Genomic DNA, 25,400 nt, shown 5'->3' with positions numbered 1-25,400 from the left:
TGAAAGTAAAGGGGCTGAATAATTTTGCACGCCCAATTTTTCAGTTTTTTATTTGTTAAAAAGGTTTGAAATATCCAATAAATTTCGTTCCACTTCATAATTGTGTCCCACTTGTTGTTGATTCTTCACAAAAAATAAAAATTTCATATCTTTATGTTTGAAGCCTGAAATGTGGCAAAAGGTCGAACAGTTCAAGGGGGCCGAATACTTTCGCAAGGCACTGTAGGTGAAGAGTTGGAACATATATTGACCGGTAAATCGAAAGCATTGCCTTCCGGCTCTGCTCCCCCTTCAGCACAACGGTCTGAATGACACTGATGTTTGCTTGTTTGTCCTCTGGCCTGGCACTCCCAACACCACAGCTCACAATTATATTGCTGTCCTTCAGCTAACTCTAAAGTCTCTGACTATATTCATTCATACATAGGCTTGGTTTCTGAACAAGAATCCAACTGAATCTATAACTTAGTTGCCTCGGGCATATAGGGCATACTCCCTGCTGGGGGCTCATCATGATCAGAATGAAAATAAATGAATAGAATCATTTTAAAATAGTTCAGTTCTGACATTTTCACAATGATTCTACTCCCACTTTTATAATAGTTTGAAGAGATTTCAACAAGTTTACACTCATTTGAATGTCTTACATGAGACATAATAACTTATTAGACACATTTGGAAAACTGATCCTGTCCAAAAAGAGCTCAGAGGTTCACAAAGAACATAAAATAAACAGACAGCACACGTTAAATTCTCCAAGGCATGCCAAGCCTCAAACCAGAACTTCTGTTTCTACAGTGTGCTTGTATTTTCTTAAGACCATGAAAAACTAGACATTACTGACTAGTGCTTCTATTATGCTGCATGGAGGCCTTAAATTCAAGGTGACACAGGACCATCTTAGAACATCTTTTCTTCCAGTGGAGTGCTGGGCTTCAAGAAAAGCCACAATTTTGGCCTGCAGCCTAGACACTTAATTCTAGTCCTTGAGGGCTGATGCCCTTCAGGTTTTTGATCCTACTTCTGATCCTCCTTGATAGTTAATGTCCCACACTTGGTGCCAAGTAGATACTGACCAGGTGTGGCTTGTTAACTGTCAGGGAGGATCAAACATCTGCAGGGCACTGGCCCTGGGGGACCAGATTTAAGTCTAGGGGCTAAAGCAGTAGAGTAGTAGTCTCCAGTTTTTACAGTCTATTTTCCTGTGCATGTCCAAGTCACATGCAGCTACGTGCAAAGGTGTCAATTATCTCCTATCTATCTCAAGAGACATTAAGCATTTAATATCTGAACATTCTTAATCCATGTAGACAATAATAAACATTATACAAAAGACCTGACACTTGTTTCTTTCTCTGCCTTGCACACTCATTTGTTCTCCGTATATTGTTATTCTAATAAATGGCAAACATGTCCTATTTGGAACAAAACATTTGAAGAACTGATCATCTAGTCAGATGTGAGGATCATAAATTGATTGAAAAAAACATCATTTAGTCTGGAGATGCCATTCAAGGAAAAATCAATCACTACATACACTTCCCCCCTCTGGTCATATAGAAGGTTTTTAATATCATAGATTTGAATTATGTTGCAGATAAGTAAGAATGTTATGATCATATCCAGACATTTACATATAATTTTTGGGGGCCATGACACCACTGATTTACTGTATATATAAAAGCAAAGATGAATTTGGTGCTGGAAACAGTGGTTTAGTATCTTTAAGTCTTGACACCATGTGCCCTTGATTGCAGTTTCATTACACAGTATCATTTTCCAATATGACTGATATCTCATGAATGTAGACTAAAAATGTCTATCCATAACTTGTTGAATTTTAAAGGAATGTGTTAATCAAAACAATTGGTCCTGCAAACTGGACTGATTTGCGTTCTTGAAGTGTTTCCACAGTCCGACCAAGACTCCTTTTTATTTTTCTCCATGCTTCTTTGTTAAAAACAATGTGGCAGTGGGTGTTTTACATCCTAACCAGTGCTTGAAGTGGGCTGGTACTCACCGGTACACAGTACTGGCACTTCTGCATTTTATAGAATACTGTGACTTTTACTTGCACACCGGCACCTATGCCCTCTCCATATCAGGTTCTCTGGGTGGTTCCTTAAATAAACTGCTTTACTCATGACACACACCTGTTCCTATTCTCACCAGCCTGCTAATCTCTGTCTGCGGAGACAGAGGAAGAAGAAGATCGAGTGCATGCTTGTGCATAAAGTTGCCATTTTTGTGAACTGACCCATCACAGCCTGGATGGGCCGGGATATTAAAAAAAGGCTGACATGCTACATCAAACTCATTGTTATGCATAAATGGTTGTGATTATTGACAACTTTGTGATTAGCATTAACAAATTAGAAACTAACCACCATATAGAGCATTTTTTGTGCACAAGGATTTAGTGGAAGAAAACGTCCTACCAAAATGAATCTGTTGTGTCCAACTGGAATAATTATTACTATCTGAAATTATTATGAATACACTAGCATTAGCCCTAATCAAACCTTAACCACAGTGGAGTCATTCCAGAAAACTATTTTATTTGTGAAACAGTTGAATTGTTGAATCTCAACTAATAAGCTGTTGAATACACACATGCCCACTCAAGCCAGCATGTTAATGGGTAGTACTGGCAACTATTTTTTTACCACTTCACAGGCACTGATGATAACAGTATATCCTTTTGTAATCATTTATATTGGACTTTATTTTGTCCCATTTTCTAAATAAATATACTATGCAGTATATGTGCTATTACTAAACAGTACTTTTGGACTAGCTAGCTGGGCTATTTTTGAAAACCTTTTATGGTACCATCTACATGATGTGCATACAGCAGTTTCTGCAAGCTTTTTTTCAAGAAACGTAGCCTTTAGCAACTTTTTTAGACCAGACCTTAATGTTCACTCAAAAGAATGTTCACCTTGGCAGAAAGGAAGAAATGCACAACAAAATTTACAGTGTATCTGACAGACTGTATTTTTCCAGAAGAGAAGAATGTGTCTGCAGTGATACTTACATTATGCAATTTTAATAACTTTGGATGTTAAAGACAGCTTTTTCAGTTATGATAACATTTTCTGCAATCAGTTAAAAAAAAAGCTATAAAATGCATTGTGTTTCTCCTTCACTAGTAGGGCTCCTGGGAGCTGAATGAATGAGTGTAAATAATTGTTTTTTGTGCAGATGGAGGCTGAGGAATTCCAAAATTCAGTCTGAAATATTAATCTGGTATATGTCAAATCCAATATGTTCAAAATGTTTAAACAATTACAAAATAAACCTCAAACATTTCATTCAACAACGCTGAATTGTGTTTTTATGTCGAGACACACTGTGTAAAGTTAGAAAACAATGGATGCAGAACACAGAAGAGTGCAGGTTATTTAAGGGGGAAAAGAACCCCCCTGAACCAGGCCTGCATAAGAATTGAAAGACAGATTCCTGTGTGTGAGAGACACAGTTTTTGTTGTTGTTGTTGTTATTAAGAGTATTAATACAGGGGGTGGGGGGAGACTACTGGGTTAATACTTTTCAGTTGCAACTAGATTACTGCATATTATCATTACACTGTTTGAGAAGCCAATGCGATTTTCTGCTGATTTCATTACACATATGTTAATTATGTATGCCTAATTTATTGGTCTACATTATAAACAGGTTTATCTTTCAGTGATTACTTGGTGATTAGATGATAACTGTGAACACTGATGCTGAGTGGCATTTTTTGCTTTTGAAATAGTCTTTGCTCAAGCGGACCTTTTTAAATATTATCCACCACAATAACTGCACTGTACACACAGCATCTCATCAATTAACAGAACAAAGAAAACTGAATTAATAGTGAACAGCACAAGAAGGGTAAAACTTGCTTAGTAACAAATAATAAGTGCTGGACTTTTTTGTATTTCAATGGCAAAAATGAGTCTACCCATATTTGTGCAGAATTGCTGGCAATCAAATCGGTTTTAGTCATTTTTGAACAATTTATGTTTATTTTTAACATCAGCAACTGCAATTGTAATTATTCTGATCAGATAGCTCAAAGAGATGTCTCAGAGCATTCAGACCATGGGTAGGCATTTGCAAAAATATACACGATGACTCAAATTTTAGTACCTGTAAAGTGTGAGACATGTATAGTTGGGCAGTGGGTAGGGAACACACACAGTGCAGAGGAGAGAATAGGTTTTGAGTCAAGATTTATGAGAGGATGCTTTTCCTTTCCTGAGGTGGTTGAAGAGGAAGTTCCTGATTTCAGGAAGCTGCAGCAGATGAAATGATTACTCCTGGTTCCGATTCTGGTCTGTGGAAATGGCAGAAACTGTTGATCTGAGGATATGCAGTAGGAACCATCTATGATTGAAAACATTTTTAAAAATAATTCCAGTCCTGTTGTCATGGACTCTGAAATGAGGTGGAATACCATTTATACTCTACACAGCAGGGGAAATACATTTCAGAGTCATCAAAATTTAGAAAATGTGGAAATGAGGAATCTTGCTGAAGAAATGGAGGATATACACCTTCATATCTGGATTGTGAATCTTAATATGTTCAGTCACCAATGTACAGGTTGTCCTTGGCAACCAGTAGACGCATTGTCCTCATTTCCTGACCCCTCTTCACCCCTCCATACACCTGAAGACAAAGATATTGAAAGAATAGGGAAAAAAGATGAGTGTAGAGCGCGAGGCAGGGATTGCGCTTAATCCTTAATTTAGTGATCAATAAGAATCTGGTGCATGGAGAAGCTAAATTCAATGTGTGACTAAGCCACCTCGGGAACATTTCCATGCAAACACAATTGCAGTATGGATAAATGAATGGTTTCATTATGGATGAAAAAGATGAGCGTGTTGGGAGAGTGTACAGTTGCATCTCATTTTCAGCTTATTTCAGATTGTGGATATTTGTTTTGAAATATTCACTGTTGTTGAAAAACCTTTACTGCATGTAAACAATGAACAATTACACAAATTTGTTTTTTACAAACCTTTGCTAAAACTGCACAACAAATATCTGTTTTTGTTTTTTTTATTAATTTGATGATTGATGTCAGCGGACATTAAAAGAAGGATATTATAACTACATTAAAGACTGGATTAGTGCAAAGGTAGTTGTGGAAGTTGACACTATTGCGCATCTTTATATAGCTAGTAATCATTCACTCAAATGAAGTGAAAAACCAATTAGTTGGCAGTAGAGGAGGCTTCCCTCCATTGGAAGGGTTTTTGCAAACATTTGCGTTTTCACAGCCAAACTATTCACACTGGTTTGGTTCAAACTGAGCTTATTTTTGCTGTACCCTTTCATTAAGCCCCTCAGCAGTATATCATTATAGATCATATATCAGGAAACTGAACAGAACACTTTAAAACACCTCTCATACATATTATTATAGCCCTTCAACCAAAAAATAAAACACCCAAGCTGCAACTGCAAATCATTCCAATGTACATCCAGGTATCTCTTTCACACCATGAATTACTGTTTCAGCTCTTCAGCCAAATTACCAGTAATGACTGACAAATATGAATTTGTACTCCATTTTGAAATGATGGCACTTAAGCAGTGACAGTTTGATGAGCATGCGATGCTCATTTATCATCACAGTCTTCTTTCCTTGATGCTGAAAAACACTGATGAACCACATAACGCAGCATGACCCCCACCAGGAGGAACACATGAAGGACAGCTCTGCATATCTTTCATGCGTCGTAACTCTCGCAGGGTGCATCACAGCACTCCGCCTGCACCTAAAACAAGCAAGAGGTACAAAAGGAAGAGGTGTGTGTGTTTCTGTTAATGAGAGGTTGGATCCAAGTTTTAGCTTTGCCGTGGAAATCCCTCATGCGTGTGATCCTGGAAATGCAAATGATGAGCTGGAGTGCATATGGAAAATGGAGTCCTCATATGTCCTAATAACATTATAGGGTGCCTAATGTGATGATTTCTTTGAGAGTCTCTACACTGAATAGGAGGGACTGTCTGGTGCTGAAGGTGGATTATACATGTTCTAAAGCTTGGGGAATGAATAAATTAATAAATAATGATAAAGGTTTTTCTTAAATGTATGATTATCTCTATAAAGAGTGCTGTGCCTTGTGAAGAAGCCTCCCACCATAACAGGTTGGCACAGAGGCTGGCGTGTGTGGAGAGAGAAAGAGGGGAATGTAAAAGTGCAGAGAGACAGAGAGATTGTCAAGAAAACACCAAGGGATGGTTGCACAGAAAAGCCTCAAAGTGGAAGTTGGGACTGTGGGATAGTGAAACTCAGTGGTAAGTGTTCAGGCTTGGCGCTACAAAGGGCAGTATAGTGCTTACTTTGATTGAATCAATTGCTCTGTGTAAGTAGCTGCTGGTGCCAGCCTCCCCAGGGTGACAGAGGGGTCTACGGAGAGTGAACCAATCCAGCCATCCATGGCAACAGAACAGGGAGGATTAACAGAGCAATGCATCATAGCTGTAGCAACCAGTGATGTGTGGCAGACTGTATTTATTGACTTATTGACTGCATTGATTGTCTCAATTGATGGAAAGTCCAGAGACAACAGACAGACGCACAGCGAGTTATGCAAAATAAAGAAAAGACGATGGGTCATATTGGTATTTCACTGCATGAGTAAAGGAACATTTCACAGCAAAACCCTGTTATTTCTGACACATAATCATCTCCCTGTTGATCCTGCTGATCACAAGTGTTTGGTAGTAAACCTCTAGTTACAGCACATTTCCCTGCCAGAAATCATCTCCTTCAAGTTAAGTACATACAGTAATGGCTTGGCAATCTACCTGGGCATGTACGTAGCTTTTACTTGACAGCAAATCCTTTCTGACATTGACATTATTTTCAGCAGCAGCGGTTTATTTACCACGCCATTAATCTCTAACAACAGAAGACCGCGTCGCAGCAGATGTTTGTTAACAAACTTGCGCTCGGTCTTCCGGTGTCGTTCTTCACCCTCATTGACATGTATTAGTGTGACAAGAGGAGGGTCAGGAGGCAAACAGTGAAGGACTGCAAGAGTTAACTGATAGTTTGGGTATTGTTTTAGCAGCAGGAAAATTGTTTTTGTCAAGATCCAGAATTGTTTGATCCACAGCTAAACGTTGATATTTGTAGTACATGGATTCATTTGTCAAATTATACCAAAACCACTGATACTGCACCACTTTTCAGTGCACGGTCATCAGTATGCTAATGTTCAGCTATGCAGTGAAACAATCCAATTATTGAATGATGGCCACTGTACATCAGCTCTCTTATTGAATATGTGTGCAATTAATGAGCGCAGAGCAACCAGAACACTGACACTGAGTAAATTAACACTTTGGTAAACTTAGACTGACAAAAAAAGGATTGTCTCCACTCAGAATATGGGCAACGGAGAAGATGAGCACATGTCAAAGGATTATTGTACTATATGTCTAATCAGTTTTCTCTCTTCTCTCTAAAGCAGCAGGACAGTGTGAGAAGACATAATACAGAGCACTTCATGGCCTTAGCCATTGAAATAGAATATCTTTTGTACTGAATGCTGGTGAGTGGGTGTGAGGGCAACAAACTGCAGGAAAGTAAAGGGAGAAGAAACAGGCAGAGTTTGCCCTTAGGGTCATGAGGTAAGGACACTTAACTCATCGCATGCATTGCCATAGTCAACATGATTTTTATATCAGCACTGTGCTTTGAAAACAAAATGAATAAATCATCTCCTTTTCACAAATATAAATATATTTTATGTTTAGTATATACAATAATGATTTGCTATCATCAACAACATTAGTATTGAGGGGAGAGAAAAAGCATGTCAGTAAACTCTAATGGATACAGACACTGCAAAGACAGCCATGATTGATTGGCGTGCTCAAGCACTCTCTCTGAAGACAAAGCGAGACAATAGTAGTTTTATTGAGAAGGCTGGTGGTGTGGCTGCGTGCCGTGCCATGCCGCAGTCTGCTAGTCCTGAGAGCTACGAGATTCACCCTCCTCCTCCAGCTCCCATTCAAAGTTCTGTCCAGTCATTTGGTAGAACATCATGTTAAAGGGTTTGTAGAACTTGTGCAGCCGTCGAATCACGTCCGGGTCAATTTTAGGGTGAGTTCTCCCTTTAGACTTGCCGAGGCATCTGGGAGTGCTGCTGTCCTCCGGCTTCTTCAGACACGGAAATCCTTTTGTCTTATTGAAGTAAAAGTGTTTGTCTGTAACGATCCGTTTCAGCCCCAAGAAGTCCTGCACTTTGGCCATCTCACCCGCGGGATCCACAATGAGCCTCTCCCCGCTGACAAAGTGCATTTGGGAGAGGGGGAAATACTGCATCCAGCTCTCCAAGTGGAGCGCATATATTCCTATACGCAATGCACTCCATGAGGCGTCTATAAGACCCAGCGTCCGGTTCTTAAACGCCAGAACCTCAAAGGTGGGGATCTCAGGCTTCTTGGACAAAGTCTGTGTGTAGTCTGAAATGGCTCTAGTGACAGGATTACGCACCACAATAATAAGTTTGATGTCCCTGGCCATGGAGTGGATGCGCTTTGGGGCATGGTTAGTCACAAAGTAGCTGGGTGTCTTCTCCATGGTGATTTGCCCCTCCAGCGTTGAAGGCATCAGGTCTCTGGGAACACAAACAGGAGAAGAGAAAAAAGCAGCTTAGCACGGTATTATCCTCAACACCTCTTGCAGTGCAAATGAAATACCCAAGGACACAGTGCAAGCAAATTTGGTACATTTATTAAGCAGTACATTATTTGGAATTACAAGGGAAAATAACTGTTATTATCACTGGACATTATGTTGTGGGGAGAAACATACAGCTAATTACATCCATGGAGTAATATGCAGGAGATAAAAGAAAGAAGATGAAACGGCAGGCAAGCAAGTATGCTCATTGCTTAATTGACTCCATCTGTGTTACTCCAGGAGCTGTTTTGGAACTTTAATAATGAGTTCGTTGCATATCATTAATACTAGGGTGCCTGGGGTATTGTTTTGTCATACATTTATTATGCATGCAAGGCTCACACTCTGTGCAGGCAGTTTTATTTCTTATGCACATCCAATGCAATTGGTGCAGGCAGCTCTGTTCTTCTCCTCTTTGTACTACGTTTAAGGTTAGGGGCTGTTCATTGAAGGCAACAGTGATTCATTATCAGATTCAAGGTGATAATTTGTAGTACAATAGAAATGTCCCCGACTTGAGAAATTTATCCTGGGAATAATGGGAAGCCATTTGCCATTGCCACAAATATTATGTTCAACTTGGTCTGTGAGAATGACTTGTGGGACACGACAGTGCAGAGGCAAGTAGATCATACGCACAGAAGCAAGTCTTGTTTCCACAGTTTCTATTTTGGTATCAATAATAAAGCATAGCATTCGCCTCAAGCAAATCCTTATCAAATGTTTACACTGATGTTCATTCCAATCCGTGCTGTTTTCTTTGTTTGTAGGCTATGTGATTCAGTGCTAAATTGGTACATTAAATCCTCTGTGAGACACGCCGTTTATTTAACTACTAACTAATACGAGAGCAGGAACTCCACAATATAATATAAAGTAAAACAGAATCCAAGCATGCACTTTTTTTTTTCCTCCACAAATTAAGTCATGTTTGCTTGGAAATTAATATATAACAGCCGAGCAAAAATCCAAATGATTCCATCTGGAGACTCACAGAGTAAGTGCAGAAATATTCCCCATAATTCTGGGATAAAAGCTATTTCCTTCTCCCTGCAATATTTTTTATATTAGGTTGCCCTGCCCCGAACCTACAGTTGCAACGATATATTCACATCAATCATTTGCATCTTGGACATATCTTAAATTAACTGTTCTCCAGCAAAGAATCCAATTTACTCTGCAAAACATAAGAGCTGCTATGCACATATCGACCACCCTCACACACACACATGCGTCCATGGATACTGGGCTGAAAGTCTCACAAGTGGCCTGGTAATTGCATCTCAGTAACAGTATTGCCTTCGTGATGGGTAATTTCCCTCCGGATTATGTTTGTCTCTGGACAGTATAGAACTGTGGTTACTTCTGGCCCTTTAATGGGATATTAAACATATCTACAGATAGCATAGTGACTAGAAAGAGTATTAGTTTTCATTATATTCCATCACTTCCCACACTTCCTTTCTTACAGTAATGAATGGCTAAAGCTTTTTGTAACCTTCAGCTCTGTCTGCCATTTAACTCAACTCCAAAGTACAGTAGGTGGTCTGAGGGTGCAGCATCACTGTGTATGGTAATAAAAAAAAGCTCAAATATACTACAGCAAATCACCTTGAAACAAACTGCATCCTACTGTATGGACATGAGCTGCAGCATCTCCCTGGTAATGTGCTGTGCATCTTTGGAGCATATCCAATTGACAGGACAGATGTACAATGTTCAAGGTTACCTTTTAGAAGCTGTGCACATAACAAGCTATTGTCCTCATTGGGCCCGGCGCTAATCACCATACATTTAATTATAAAACAAATGGAAACTGCACAAGCCAAATACTTTGCTATGTTACTGAGGTTCCATTTTGATTGGGAATCAGTCATGGATCATGTCCATCTAAAATGTCAGTGGGACGGCGAGGCGGAATGGAAATCAAAATGCTGATAAACAAGCTAATATCTCTGTGCATGGCAAATGACTTCTCTGGCCTTGTAGTCTAGTGGAACTGGAGTAAACAAGAGCAAACTGTTAAATGTTTTTTTTTTCTCCGCATCAGCTGCACAGCTCAACACAGGTCATTCAGGTGGGTAGGTAAGTGAAATCCATAGCGCTAAAGAGGCCCTGCAAACCATCTGCTGTTTACTGCCGCAGACTGAGAACATACCACATACCATGTACTTTCTTGCTTTTCCGCACATGTCCAAAGCTTTATTTACATTGAAAACACAAGTGTTATAATTTACTAGCCCTTACTGTAAAGATTTTTTGTATATAACGTTAGTAGCATAAAGAGAATTACAACTTCATCGTGTGTTGTAAAATGATAAATAAATCTACCTTGTTAAGGTGCCTTGTACTTAGAGCATGGAGCAACTTTTAATGAGTTTTGACAAACTAATAGCAGCTCATGGAGAATGCGACTCGCACAGAAACTGTTTGAGAGCCATTACATTTCCTTGGAAAACATCTGGTTGCAGTCTTATTAATGTTCTGTAATACATAAAAATGCTGACAAAATCCCTTGCATCCAGATCCAAGTCAGACAAATAAATATTAAAGGAGAAAATCAACCTTTACAGCAACATTTCCCCAGTTGTATTGAGGTTTTGTGCTATAACTTGAAGGAAATCCATTTCACACCCACTCCACACGAAATTCAGATCTGGAGCATGTCCAGTCTTCTCTAAATGTTGATTCATCATTCAGAATGTGCAGTATACCAAATCACAGCAAATGTTTGTGTTTGTTAAGACAGAAACTAATCTTCGCAGATAATCACAACTCTTCATGCCTAAACGCCCACTGAAAAAAGTGCTCTGGAACATGCCCAGGCATTTAACTCAATGTTTCATTATGTTCTGTCAAACTAGTATACGGGGAATATTTCGAGGCATGATGAGGTGAGGGATCACGCTAATTTAGATTCACAGATTCTAATAGGTCCAAGCTGTTTCTGGAGGGATAGCGTTTCTCCAGAGAAGCTAAGTTCTTTCTAATAAACTCTGGCAGAGAAATAAAAGCTCCCCCCGTCTCTCATTTGGATTGATAACAGCTCTGCTGCACAGTATCAATCCGCCAAGCTTCCTCCATGTCATGTCAAATACAATCAATTATTGTAAAGGAGTCCACTCATAACATGCTCCTGAGTCCTCGGAGAACACATTTTGGAGGCAGTGCCAGTTATGTGGGCAGACTACTGTGATCCTCTAAATAATTCCTTAAAAAAATAATATGATGATATTGAGGCGTGAATAATAGAAATGTCTCATTTTTTGGCTTTCTGTCAATATTGACAAAATAATCCTCCTGCTAGGGAGGTGCAGCAATCTTTGCCCTTTGCAAGTTTCATTAAAGATATGATGAAAGATGAAAGCTACACTTAGTTTTATGTACAAGTATTTAAAAAACAAAGTATCAGACATTCTTTTTAGTGAACCAGAGCCTTTACCGTGAGCGTAGGCAGACAATAGAAAGTATCACGAAAGGTAACTGTATTGAGGTGTTACTCTGAGTCCGTCTGCAAAAATCAATCGAGGGTGTTAGCGGCTATTCATCAACAACAGTCAGTCAGGACATTTGAAGTGAGAGATACTGTGGTCAGTTTGCAATGAATAATCCCATTATTTTGCCCTGAGTGACATGATTGTGATTGTAGCAGCACATGGAACAAAGTCATTGGTTTACTGAGAAGTGGAGAGGAAGAAAAAAAAGGTTTGTCAAATGAGTCATTCTTCACTGGGCTCTCAACAATTGGATGCGTACATGTTTGGCACACATAAAAACAAGCCTACAGGCCACAGCAAAGGGTCTTAGTCGGTCTGCAATGGTGTGGGAGGCATTGTTTTGTCACGGTTAAGGTGCAACTTTTAGGAGGAAAACAAATACAGAGTATGCTGCCATTGTCAGTGATCAGATCAGGCTCAAGTAATGCTGGAGAGTTTGGTTTGTTTTTGTTTTTCTCAACCTGAATCTGACCTTCCCACCTGAGTGTAGTGAACGGATCTTTTAGGTGGGCTTGCCTTGACACTATCCACTGGATCGTATTATGTAATATGCAACAGACCTACTGGTTATGTTTTTTTACGCAAATATTTTCTTCTGTTTGTATCATGCAAGTTGTATGTCAGAGACATTTTAAAAAGCAGGAACAAAGGACTGACATCCTTCTACTCCATGCATTTGCAAAATTCATCTAACTTTAACTCTAATAGTGTATTATCCAAGTAGGATTCTTCAAATGTTTCACACTTTTACTCCCAAATCAGTCAATCCATTCTTTATTTTTGTTGCTTTTTATGGTTGCTGTTGAATCAAGTCCTCCACCGCAAATGAAAAAATACACTGACATATAGCTAAAACCAATGCAGTAGAATACAACATCCTACACTATTCAGTATTGGTGACACTGTTTCAGAGAGGTGTTGCTTCAATGTTATGGTCATTGTGGAGGTTGTAGTTTGTGCTGCTGTTGAGTTGGTGACAGATTCATATTTTCTTTACTTACTTTACTTTACAATATGTATTGATTAAAAGAAATACTTTAGATTTGAAACCTAGTTTTTAATGCATTTAACAAATGAGCAACACATTTATTTGTCTGTTGAGAACAGCATTTTTCTAGCCAAATTATATCATACATACATTTTACATCCTGTATGCTTATCACTGTTGTCCTTCAGTGTGCCACAGTACTCTGCTTTCTACCACCTCGAGTGTCTAGGACCTTGATAGATCATAAACTACACATCTTTGAGTCCATCGTCTCACCTACACAAACTCACCTTCAGATTTATCACTAATCTAATACAACATTTCTGAGCCTGGTGGTGGGATTAAAGCTGATTATACTGTCATACATAAATAAAGTTATTAATCTACTTTATTATTAATGGTCTCTCCTGAACACATTTAGTTTTAGTGACAGCAAGAAGAATTAAATGCTGAGACTAATTAAAACACAAAACAGCCTCCCCTCTCTAAATAAGAGCATTATACTTCTACTTCTGCAGCACTGTCTGCTTCAACAGAATAGTTGAGGACAGAAGTGACAGCTGGTCCTGATCAAAACCTTATTCCCCACTCTCTTCCTGAGATTCCCCAAAGACCGTCCCACTTCCAACAGTGGGCAAGCCAGGTACTTCTCCCCCCACATCACCAGACTGCAGCGCTGAGATCTGAAGCAGATGCCCTTTGGACATAAAACATCATGAAATAAAATGTGGTGATGAGGGAAACTATGAGGATGTTTGGGATGCTGTACCACCGTGCATCATTAGTCCACAACAGTGCATCTGAGCTGAAAAACGAGTCTATTTTTAACTGCATTAAAGTCTGGGGAGAAAATGGAAGCAATCTTATCTTAAATCAGAGACTCAAAGAAGGATATTGCTTTTTTTCAACTTCAGTGTCTAGTTTTAACATTACTGGCTATAAAAAGGCACTGATTTCTCCTCACAAACCTAAAAAAAAAAAACCCATACAGTACAAACCCTAAACCAAAAATAAAAATCTTACATAATGGTTCATCTGTGCTCTAATAAAAAAACAACAGCAGTCAACCACTCTGAAAGATGATTTACATTTATTGTTCTTTGCTTGTTTGTTTATTTGACTTTGGACAAGCTGATGAGAGCACTTCAGGCTACATTCATTCAATTTGATCACAATTGCCCTCAATATTCTGTTATTGATGTTGCCACTGCGAAAACAAGCAATCGTGAAGTGCCGGTCCCCGTTCTACGGCAGCAGCACACACACACACACACACACACACACACATTGAAAAAACAAGTGCTGAACACTGTCAATGTCATTTATTGACGAAAGTAAAACACAGAGAGATCTACCTGAAACAGAAAATACCATCTCCATGGTGTTTAGTATGTTAGGTATATGCACAGGGTAACCATATTTACACACAAGTAAATAGAAAATGGCATTAATGTTGCTTTATAGTTCATGTTTTTTAATTACAGTTAATGTAAACGTCCTGTCAGTGCCAGAAGTTAAAGGTTTGACAAATGTTTGTTTTTTTTATCTTTGCATCTCCCAACATTATTCTCTGAAAAACTTTCCAAATGTGTATTAGCTCAAACAAAAGCACAAAGCAGCCAGCTGTAATTGGAAGTCACACCTGAATACGTCAAAGTCAAAGGCTAAAATTTACATCCTAGGAATGTTGCAGATTCAGTTCAGTTAAGCAGAACCAATTAATATGACAGTTTGACCATGATAGATTTCCTTGCCTAAGAAAAATGGCTGGCACTTCAGGATCCACTCACTTAATTCACTGAAGTTGACCGCAGATAAAACTCTGCACTATCTGACCGCTGCATATGAAGTAACATTTTACATTAGTCTCCGTTGTTGTTCCTTCACGCTCATTCATCACATGACATATTCACGACATTTGATAAGGCATACTTGCAATAAGTGGTTTCATCTGAGGTAATTGAAGTCTAACCGTACGTGTAAAATTAAAAAATGTAATCTTCAAAATGAGAGCAATGCTGGCATTTGGCATTTTTTATTTCCAATTATGCACTGTGCACCAAGCCTGTAGTGATACAGCATGATGACAAGATTGAAGGGCATCAATTACTGTGTGGATAAACAAGTGGCATCAGAAGCTTCAGAAGATATAAACTGCTTTCTACCAGAGCAAGGCCATATGGCTAAAGCCATCATCAGAAACAAATGGAATAAAACCAGTCATGAAACAGCATCTGTGTTTCATTCTCTGTAACAGAGAGCAAACATGATTTTTGCTTCATTTTGAATATGACACAGTTGTTGATGTAGGATAGACTGTTAATACAATACCTGATTCTTCTTGTATGTTTTCAAGAGGTGTGCTGAACTTAGTGTAGAGAAAGTTTACTGGAAAGAGAGGTTGTCTGCTTATATCCAAGAGGTTATTTTTTTGGCAGCACCATCAGTTAAACACCTGAACATGAACCTTTCCAGGAAATTACCTATCACAGTCAGTCTTTTTTCCATTTTTTCCCCACTTCATTATGGAGCTGTAGGTCAGTGTGACACCACAAAGATGAGACTGCACAAACTCTTTCCATTCTCTGTGAGAGACATTAGTGCGTATATCCAGCAATACAGGCAGAACGTGATTTAAAATTTGAGAATTTGGCAGTTTTGTCCTTTTTGTAGATATATAAAGTAAGTCACAAAATGTCAGGATGAATATAAGGAAAGAATTACAGCAATACTACCACCGGGTCTACATATTTAATCAACCTTTAGGTATTTGAGCTTTTCCACTAAGGGAGGCTAGAATAAAGTTAACTAGTTACTTGTCATTGCCTTAATTTGTTCCTTAAATGCATTTGTTAGACTACCAGCAGTATTTAAAGCTACAGTAAGAGGAATATGTGTAAATCAACAATGCAAAATGTAGCTGGTAACCTGCCATGAATCCACAAAAAATATCCAATGAATGCAAAATGCAACAATGACACTACTATAATTAAACCAAATAGACTAAATATTCCAATGCCAATTTTGAATAATACAGGAGGCTTTTTGGAGTTTATTGGAAAAATGGCAGGAGTGAGTTCAAGTCTAATCTTTCATTTCAACCATTGTTCTCGTTGTCTACAAAAGTTTGTCTCATTGGCAGTAAATAGTCCCTTTCAGTGCACGTTTGTGTGATGATTCTCTGTCACAACTCCTGTTCTACAAGCCACAGTTTGATTGGTTTGTTTTGGTCCAATATTATTTAGGAAAAGTGTATGTATGAAAACCATTTACCTGTGTTCAAACAAAGGCTCCACACAACAATAACCACTTTCCTACATTGCTAAACTGCATATTGCCATTGCCTTGGTTTTAAATCAAAAGCTCCTCTTTTCAAAACAAGAAAATGTTCAAGAAATGTTAAAGTTAAATTTTATAAAATAGAAATGAGATATAGTTTTGCTGTATTTTGCTCTCCATCGCAGACAGTTTTCAAGGTCAGCAGGAATTTCACAGGGGTAAATGGTGTGGGAGTCTTTTCCTTGGTCATGGATTAAAATGAGCAATAAAATTAAGATGACAAAAGACAATTTTCTCCCTAGCCCTAAAATATTTATGTAATGATCAGCTGAAAATGGTTAGCTGGTTTACTTGCCAATCCATAACTTTGAATTCCAACTAATATGGAATATATTATAATCCAAGAGTCTCTGTCTATACACTGTCTGCAGTTTTCAGTGTTATGTTTGAATTCCTCAGTAGAGTTAAATGTCCAACCTCAACAGTGATGAGAACTGCTTCAAGCATGTAACTCTCTTTCTTCCTGAGCCAGTGAAGATGAGGTCAGGTCTCCATCACATGCACCAGATTGTGTGAAGTGCTAGTCTGATGAGAAAAAGCTTTGGAAGACTTGCGTGTTACCTCGTTGTTATACATTCATTAAGATCATTTACACTATAGGCCTATGTCTACAGTGTCCTTTCCCGCTCTTTTCCATACTAAAATGTTCCACATTTTCTTTTCCAATTTCTTTCCTTCTAAATTCATTGAGGCAATTTAATGATTATTGGAATAACTGAATAAAAATATCACTGAATTGTAATCCTTCTGTATGTCCCCAGCAGTAGCACCTCCCTTACCAGAAGTGCCACCAAAGCCTTGTGACTTCTGTTTGACCCCTTGTTATAATGGCCACATGTGCAGCAGCACACTGGCATACTGGGATCTGGCAGTCTAAATGTGTATTGATCCTGCTATTTAAATAGTGGCCCACTTGAAGAGCTTTAAACTGAGTCTTAAAAAGCAAAATGCATGTAAAGTGTTTGGTCAGCAATTCACAGCTGCAACTGGTCAGCAACTAAATGTGACAAATGGGAAAGATTTTCTCTCTTGGGGAGGGCTGTGAGTCTATTCCAATGTGCGAGAGGAGAAATGATTATTTCAGATCATCATATTTATGATCCTGTGCTGATAGGTCTTTGTAAACAGTGTGTGTTATTTTAAGCATGGTGTGAATCATGTGTGATAAGTTAATGTATAAATTGATTGGTATTCCTGGTAATGGCACCCTACAGGGATTTTATATTGTATATATATTCTATGTGGAAGAATATCAACCACGTGGAAAAATGTCATTCTCTCGTCATTGCATTTTATTAAATGTTCCCAAAATATTTGATCCCTACAGACAAAAGAGAGAGGAAGCATGAACTATATATTACCTTTGTATAGAAGATTTACCAGCTCCCTCCCTCTATTTCTTTTTCCAATGATCTTTCGAATGCACACAAAAAGCACAATGATGTGTAGTGTGTTCCAAAGGCACCTTAAATACCAATCAAACACTGTGGCACAAGTTAAAATCTTTTCAGCTGCTGTGACAGGTCATCTGGGAAGGTTGGCCCACCCCAGTACTCATTGTAACATATTGATGTTGGCTGTAGCGATAGAAGACCGAAAAGGGATGGAAACGGGTCCTCAGCAGATACAGTGTGGGTGAAGGCTAAAATGTGGTCAAAATGACAATGGGAGTGCTAATTCTATAATCCCAGGAACTTCTTGAATTCAGGATCTATTATTGTTACCAGTACAAATCAACATCAACTGATCATTCAGTACATTTATGTTTGTCTTGTTTTTTTAAATTATTCTCTCATGCCCCGTACTTCTTCTGTATGTGAATATTCTGTTTGAATCCATATTAACTAAATAGTTTCTCACCCTTGGAAAAAGGAACTGCAACCTTTATCAGGTATTCTGGTAAACTGTACATATTATACTGTAAGGTCTTCCACGAATCAGGAAGTTAGCATTTCACCCACAAAACAACAGGAATAGATGTTTCTGTCATGAAGACAAATTATCCTGATTAACTTGTGCAGTATAACCAGTGTTCTGACACCAAACAAATACATTACGCATCCAATTATCAATACATTATAGAACTGCCTTCTTGATGTTCTTCATTCATAAAGCTGTGGGCTGCCCTGCAGCAATCTGCTGCAAAAGTGTCACTGCCTGCATGTGCCGCTCATAAGCTTTCACTTTTATGTTTGAAGCTTGTAAATAAAAGTCACACTTTTTAGTAAGAAATTAACCCATAAACAAAAAGTTTTTTGAGTCATTGACTAATGTGAGAGGGTGGGGGTTGCTGATGAAAATACTATAAAGCGCATGTATTAATTTTTGTGATAAGTTCTTTTTTAATAGTAATAGTTTCATTGAAACTGATAAGGTAAAAAGTCCTCAGAGAGAAATGTGTGATCAGAAGAGTCTGGGAGACTTTATAAGCCACTTTGACAATGACTAAATCACAGAGCAGTTCACACGTTTGGATTATCATTTGCAAGGAAAAACAATTGATTTTTCTGGTAATCTCCTTTTCAATTAATATCCATCATTGACATCACCACTTATGAACCGTTAAAACCTTTAACCTTGTCTTGGCCTGTTGTACCTGTTTATTGATTGTGCAGAGAAGTCTGCTGACAATCACTATTATTAACAATACACCCTTAAATTCTTTGTGTAGTTGAGTGCGCTGAGGTTAGACACACACACACACACACTCTAGTATCTGTGACATGAGGGACAATTCTCTTCATCATTAATGTGTTTCATCAGAACAGCTGGAACAGTCTAGAGGGAGCGTTAATTTAAAGCGCAACCACAAGCTGAACTGTTGAAAACACATTACTGCTGAAAGGTTTGAGAACAAAGTTTTTGAACAATTTATGGCACTTTAAAACCAAAGTGAACAAAATAACAGAGCAGCTAAATATCAATTAACTAAAAGATATTCTTCAAATGCCAGCATTTCTCAATGAATTGCCACAGCTGAAATGTCTGGTGTGTCTAAAGTAGTTAAAATGTTGTTACAGTTGACATTATGATGCTTTGATTCAACAGATGAAACAGCAAAGTCATGTCAAAGATAATTACTTTCTCATTAAATGAAATGTGGCAAACGAATGACAAATGGTTGTTGCTTGAATTTTTGTAGCTATGCAAGATTATTTAAACATTTATTAGAATCAGCAGCACACTCGCAATTAGTTTGTTTTGTCAGACTACATCATATACAGAGATATAATGTTATAATTTTATGTCACTGTGATTTAAATTTGTGTTGAGATTAAAAGGAGGCAGAGATGTTTGTACTGTTACATCTGGATGCAAGGAAACAGGCAGCTAAGAATGTTATAATCATGCAGACAAGGCCTAAGCTGCTCCATTACGGGCTAAGCTGACCTATCAGTGGGGCTTTTGCTAATCCAAATTGTGCTTTAGCTGGCAGAGATTGCTCAATTCAGACAGTCTGCTGGGAGGGAAAAAAAGCAGAAAAAGTTCACCTGCCGTGTGAACTGCTATCATGTATATTTATCTCCCACTATCATATGTGCACAAAAGCTGAGCTATCTTTTTCATTTAGAAAACCTCATTTCCATGGTGGATATTCTATTTGCTTACCATATAAATGCCAGCTATGACCAATTCTGAGTGCCTTAAGCGTTCTTTCATTTGACACAAGCTTAATAGCCCCAGCTTTCATACTTACATCATACTCAAATGTGCTGAGTGACAGCTAGATTTACAACTGCAGACAGGGACAAGCACTGAAAAGGTTATTTTCTGAAAGATTTGCTGTTTACTTGTACAGTAGAAGCACATGAATGTTTTCTTTTATGTCTGACAAAGAATCCTTTTTGGGCACTTCTGTTTTTAGGGTGTCGTTTTTTGGGAATGCAAATGCAGAGTTTGGCATCCTTAAAATCTTGTTTGTCTTCGGGGTCTATTTATTTCATACTGGTATTTAATTTACTGTTTATTTGACAAGGACAGCACACAATGAAGATAATTGCACCAGAGTTAGCTAGCAGCTAATCTGCATCTGTTGTCCCTGGGCAGGAAGACAAAACAAAAGAAAGGACACAAAACAGCCACAAAACAACAAACACACTACATAAAATAACAAAATACATTATCAGGTCGGCTGAGTCAGTGAACTCTTTTAAGTCCCTTCTTAAAACATACTTTTATAGGAGAGCTTTTCCCGATCTTATTTGACTTTATTTTATCCCTTTTATTTTATTGTATTTTACTAATTTTATATTAAATCTTCATGCTCTTATCTTTTTTTTTGTATTATTCTTTACACTTGTTAAAGCACTTTGTGTTTTTGAAAAGTGCTCTACAAATAAGGATTATTATTATTATTATTATTATTATATACATCAATGTGAAATTGACTGTGACTGTGACTTTTGAACAGAGACCGGCCACTAGGTTGGCTGTTCTATTCCAAAGCTGGTATGACTACAGCTAATATCAGGAGCTCACTGTTGGCTCCACAAATACACTGTGTTAGCCAGGCTGACATGACACTGGGGAAATTAATTTGCTACAGTCATATAATGGTTGGTTATTTAATCACTGTTAGATTTAATCTAACACCTTAATCTCACTGGGTTACTTCTCCTCCTGGAGTCTCATACCTGCAGAAGACTGAAGGGATTAGAGTCCACTATGAAAAAGAATCTAACTGCACGGTATGAGTGGGTTCACTGTGCTGTCAGAAAGAAAACATAAAAAACTTAACAACCAATCTCTCTTTCTGTCATGTGTATTTAACAATTCTCAGGGTCAGAGCATGGCAAGAGTCTTCCCACTTTCACAGACTCAAAGACTTGCAACCATAATATTGCGGCAACACCAACCACAGCCTCTGCAGAACCTCTAACCTGTTTAATATGGATTTTCTGCATTACATCTGCTGGTTACAACCCCAAACCAACAGAAATATATTCTTTATTGTTGAGAAAATGGACAGACAACACTTCAGCTGTGAAATGGCTGTTGCAAGTCATTGAACATCTCGCAGGTTTTCAATACTCAAGATGGGAGGAGATATGAGGATGTAATCCTTGAATGGATCTTGGTATAGCCCTCAGCCCTTTGAGCAGCTTGTTTGAGCACTTCCAGTAAACCCCCGTGCACACCCTTAATCTCCCTAGCAGAGGTAGTTTGACACAGCAAGTGAATTTGCCATAAACACACATCACAAATGCAGGATAATGTTTTAGAGATAACTTGTGTAATCCAGGCTGCCAAAGGGAGAGCTTAAAGAGAAATGTGTCAAATGTTTATAGATAGAATAAAACCAAATATTAAACCTTAATCTCCTAAGCTTTTTTCTATTGTTATCCTCACACATTCTGCTCTATTCTGGGAGTATACAGCCAAAATGATTTACAATTCAATTAAATAGCAATGATGTAAGTAACTTAAATAAAACACATTTTACAAAATTATGGGATAAAGACATTAACCACAAATACTACTTTCAATCTGTCTTTAAACTGCAAAATTCTAAATTCTACTTTTCACACAAATAGTTTTGAGTATATTCCAGTTTAAATCAGCACAAAAGACAAAGTATGTCATTGAATACACTTCAATGATAAAAGAAAATCCAGGCACAGTGACCAGAGTTAGGTGATCTTCATCCAAATGCCTTTTTTACAAGTAATTCCATGGGATGACTGAGTGCTTCAGTGACACACAGCAATTTGCAATTAATTTAGAAGACAAGGGTGTTGAACACCAAAAGATGTCGGCTGCCCTAAACACATAAACAGAAGTTATTCTGTTGGGAGATGTGCGGCCACTTCACTGCTGCTGTCATCTGGACAAGTGCAAAGTGATAGAAAATTAGGTTTGAATTCTCGTATAGTTGAAGCATAATAACATAACCTTCATAAATTGTGACCTGTTGTTACAGATATTTTGACATTTTAAATATCCTCTGGTATCATTTTCTGTGCTATTTTTAAATGGAAAACAATGTCCACTATTTGAAAATTTAATATGCATCACTGGGATTTAACATACATAAAAACACGGTTTTTTGGGGGGGGGGATTTCAAAATATAGCCAGTGATTAACTTCTTAGCCTGAGCAGTCACACTTCATTGTTCCCACAAACTGCTTTGAGCATTGTGAGGTCACATTTTCTCTGACAACAAGTCAGAGAAATGAAATAAAAACAACCACTGCTTTTCCTGTGATGTTTTGTCCCAAAGATAGCTGAGACCAGACACACTTCTGCTCCAAATGATAGCATGTACATGTTCCCACACAAGGGACATTACTTGTACAGTTGGCTTAGAAAGGGCATCACCATTAATGTTCAGCATACCTTCACAGTCAGGGGCATTGCACAGCATTAAAGTAAACAGCTGAGGGCCATACAGTATGGTGTGGCTATAGCACCATGCATAGAAACCAATTAGAAACCAATTGCTTTCGGGTAACATATGGATGCTTTAGAAACGACGCAGCCTGTTGCATCTGCAACACTTTCACCTGATGGTGGCAAGTATTGACCTGCACCTCAAAACTGTACCTGCTCAACAACACCACTGGATGCCTCTATGCACATTCATCTTAGTATCTCTATGGTTCAACTTTAACATCATTCCCCAACGCTTGGCTATTTATTTGGCCCACATCTCTGCCAAAGAAAACTTGCTGACTCGATAGTGCACTGGGAGACATACTGCGTACCACACTATCCCCATGCAAATACTTAACTAAAAGTATGTGACTTACATATTTGCAAAGCAATGTTTAGACTCTATGGTCTATTGAACCTTAGTTCCTGTTGTCCTTGTCCTAAGTACTTACTGTGTGTAGATTAACAGTTTATATCTGCACATCTGCTACCAAACAAGTCCTTTTACATTGATTATAACTGAATTTCCTGTAGCTGTAGGGGGTGGCTGATTTTATTTTCTGATGGAATAAAGTGTATTTCAGAAGTCTACCTGATTAAAACCTGCTAAATTATCAAGCTAAACGATATCCTCATTACTTCATATGTTGACAGGAGTGCATTTAGTTTCTGAGATGCAAACATATTGCTGACCATGAAAGTCCTTTACCAACACTTAAAGCAGGTACGCTTCCAGCACAGAGGATAGATTACATAAAAGCAAATTATCCCTATGGGCTGAGTAGCATGTTTCAATTACTTGTGAAACCTGCTCTGCTATCTCTAGCTGTCTGCATTTCACTTCAGTATTCAATTAAGCACTGTGATCAGATGAATTGGCAGAGCAAACTGCATTGCGGCGTTTTGGTGCTTCTCCCGCTGTAACGTAAAAGGGTCTTACACTGAAGGTATATTGCAAAAGCTCACTTTCTTTTTTTAGGAATTTGGCCATGTGTGGATATGTGTACCAACATGTAAATTCAACAAAATTTAGTTTTTTGAAAGATGCCATTTTCAGTAACACATGCCTTTAAACTGTCTCTATCTCCGTCAGTGCCCAGGTTTCTGTCTGTGAACCATGGAGTTCAGTTACTATACAGTACCTCATTAACCACTGTGAACTATTTACTGATTTATCATCCAAGAAAAAACTTTGGTGTGAACACCATTAAAGCCGACCAATCCTTGAACTCTCCATGTCACGCTGCAGTGGATGCGGGCCCTCCCCTTGTATGAAAGAAATGCTCTGGTCATTTAAAGAATATAATTTTACTATCAATCCACTCTCATAAATCGAATTGGACACCAGGGTGTGTAAAGTTATACAATTAATTAATTGCCTAATGATTCTTGCACATACAAGCAATATATTCTCATGATAGCAGTGATAGAATAGAGGGCTTCTAAAAGGCTTATGCTTTAGTCAAGAGCTTACAAAAGCAGTGAACAAGAGCCCATTGTAGCTCGCTGTTTGCAGACGTGTCTTGTAATCTTGTAAGGGCTGTTCAGATATCATTTATAACACAATGTGACTTCATATTTTCTTCAATAAAGATCTGTTTAGGCAAATCAATGCACAAGGAAAGCTCAAATCTACTTCACCAAAAGCTCTCTCCAGTGACTTTATCAGCTAATTCAAATGCCAGAAATGCGTTAAAGGAAGACAGTTTGTTTCTTAAAGTTATGTATGATTATCTGCACCCGTCAGAAATTTTGTGTAATTGAGGCTCGGGAGTGAAGTACAAGAATGAGGGCGGGAATATCCAGCTGCTATTTAATTTAACAGTAAATTGTTATAACTATTTTCTTCTTAGGAAACTTGCCAGGAAGGCAGTTGGTTGTGTTCTTTTCATGATATTGAGAATAGTGGTACATCAGATTGTATCTATTTCATTCTTGAACTGAACTTTAAGAAAATAAAATATAAAAATGTTTGAAAACAATACAATAAAACATCAAATACAATACCAAAAACAGTAAAAACATATATAAAAATAAGATTAAGTTTCGACATGGTTGGATTACCCTAAATTAAAAATTAGATAAAAAAGATAGGTCTTCTATTTTAAATGATTTTATATTTATAACACCAAGGGTTGCTGTTCTAACACAGTTTAGGCCCATAAAATTGGAAAGCAGCCTCAGGTTTCTTGTGGAAAACATTAGTAACATCTAGAAGAAAGCAAGTGGAAGATCAGAGAGTTCTAGTTGGAATGCAAAATGAAAGGTAGTCACTGATATAATAAAATACTTTTTAAATGATTTTTACTGCTTTAGACAATAGTGTGCGTCTAGCTTTGTGGCAACAGCTTCGCGCAAGGCCTTTTCCATTTTCAATGACAATGCCCCTGTGCACAAAGCCAGGTCCATAAAGAAATTATTTTCCCAGTTTAGAACTTTGCTGGCCAGAACAGAGCCCGACCTAACCTCATCTAACACCTTTTGGGTGAACTGGAACAGCGATGT

General features: G+C 38.1%; 1 protein-coding gene across 1 annotated transcript in view; it reads right to left on the bottom strand.

Moving 5' to 3' along the window:
- Positions 1-7,978: 7,978 nt before the first annotated feature.
- Positions 7,979-25,400, bottom strand: part of hs3st4 (heparan sulfate (glucosamine) 3-O-sulfotransferase 4) — a 90,560-nt gene continuing 73,138 nt past the window's right edge. The window contains exon 2 of the mRNA XM_046042339.1: positions 7,979-8,633. Within this exon, the coding sequence (XP_045898295.1) occupies positions 7,979-8,633 (655 nt within the window). The remainder of the gene's footprint in view (positions 8,634-25,400) is intronic.

This window comes from Micropterus dolomieu, linkage group LG02, assembly GCF_021292245.1.
Source record: "Micropterus dolomieu isolate WLL.071019.BEF.003 ecotype Adirondacks linkage group LG02, ASM2129224v1, whole genome shotgun sequence".
Lineage (NCBI taxonomy): Eukaryota > Metazoa > Chordata > Actinopteri > Centrarchiformes > Centrarchidae > Micropterus > Micropterus dolomieu.
The sequence above is the reverse complement of the archived record's forward strand: the minus strand, read 5'-3'. Positions and strand labels throughout refer to the sequence as shown.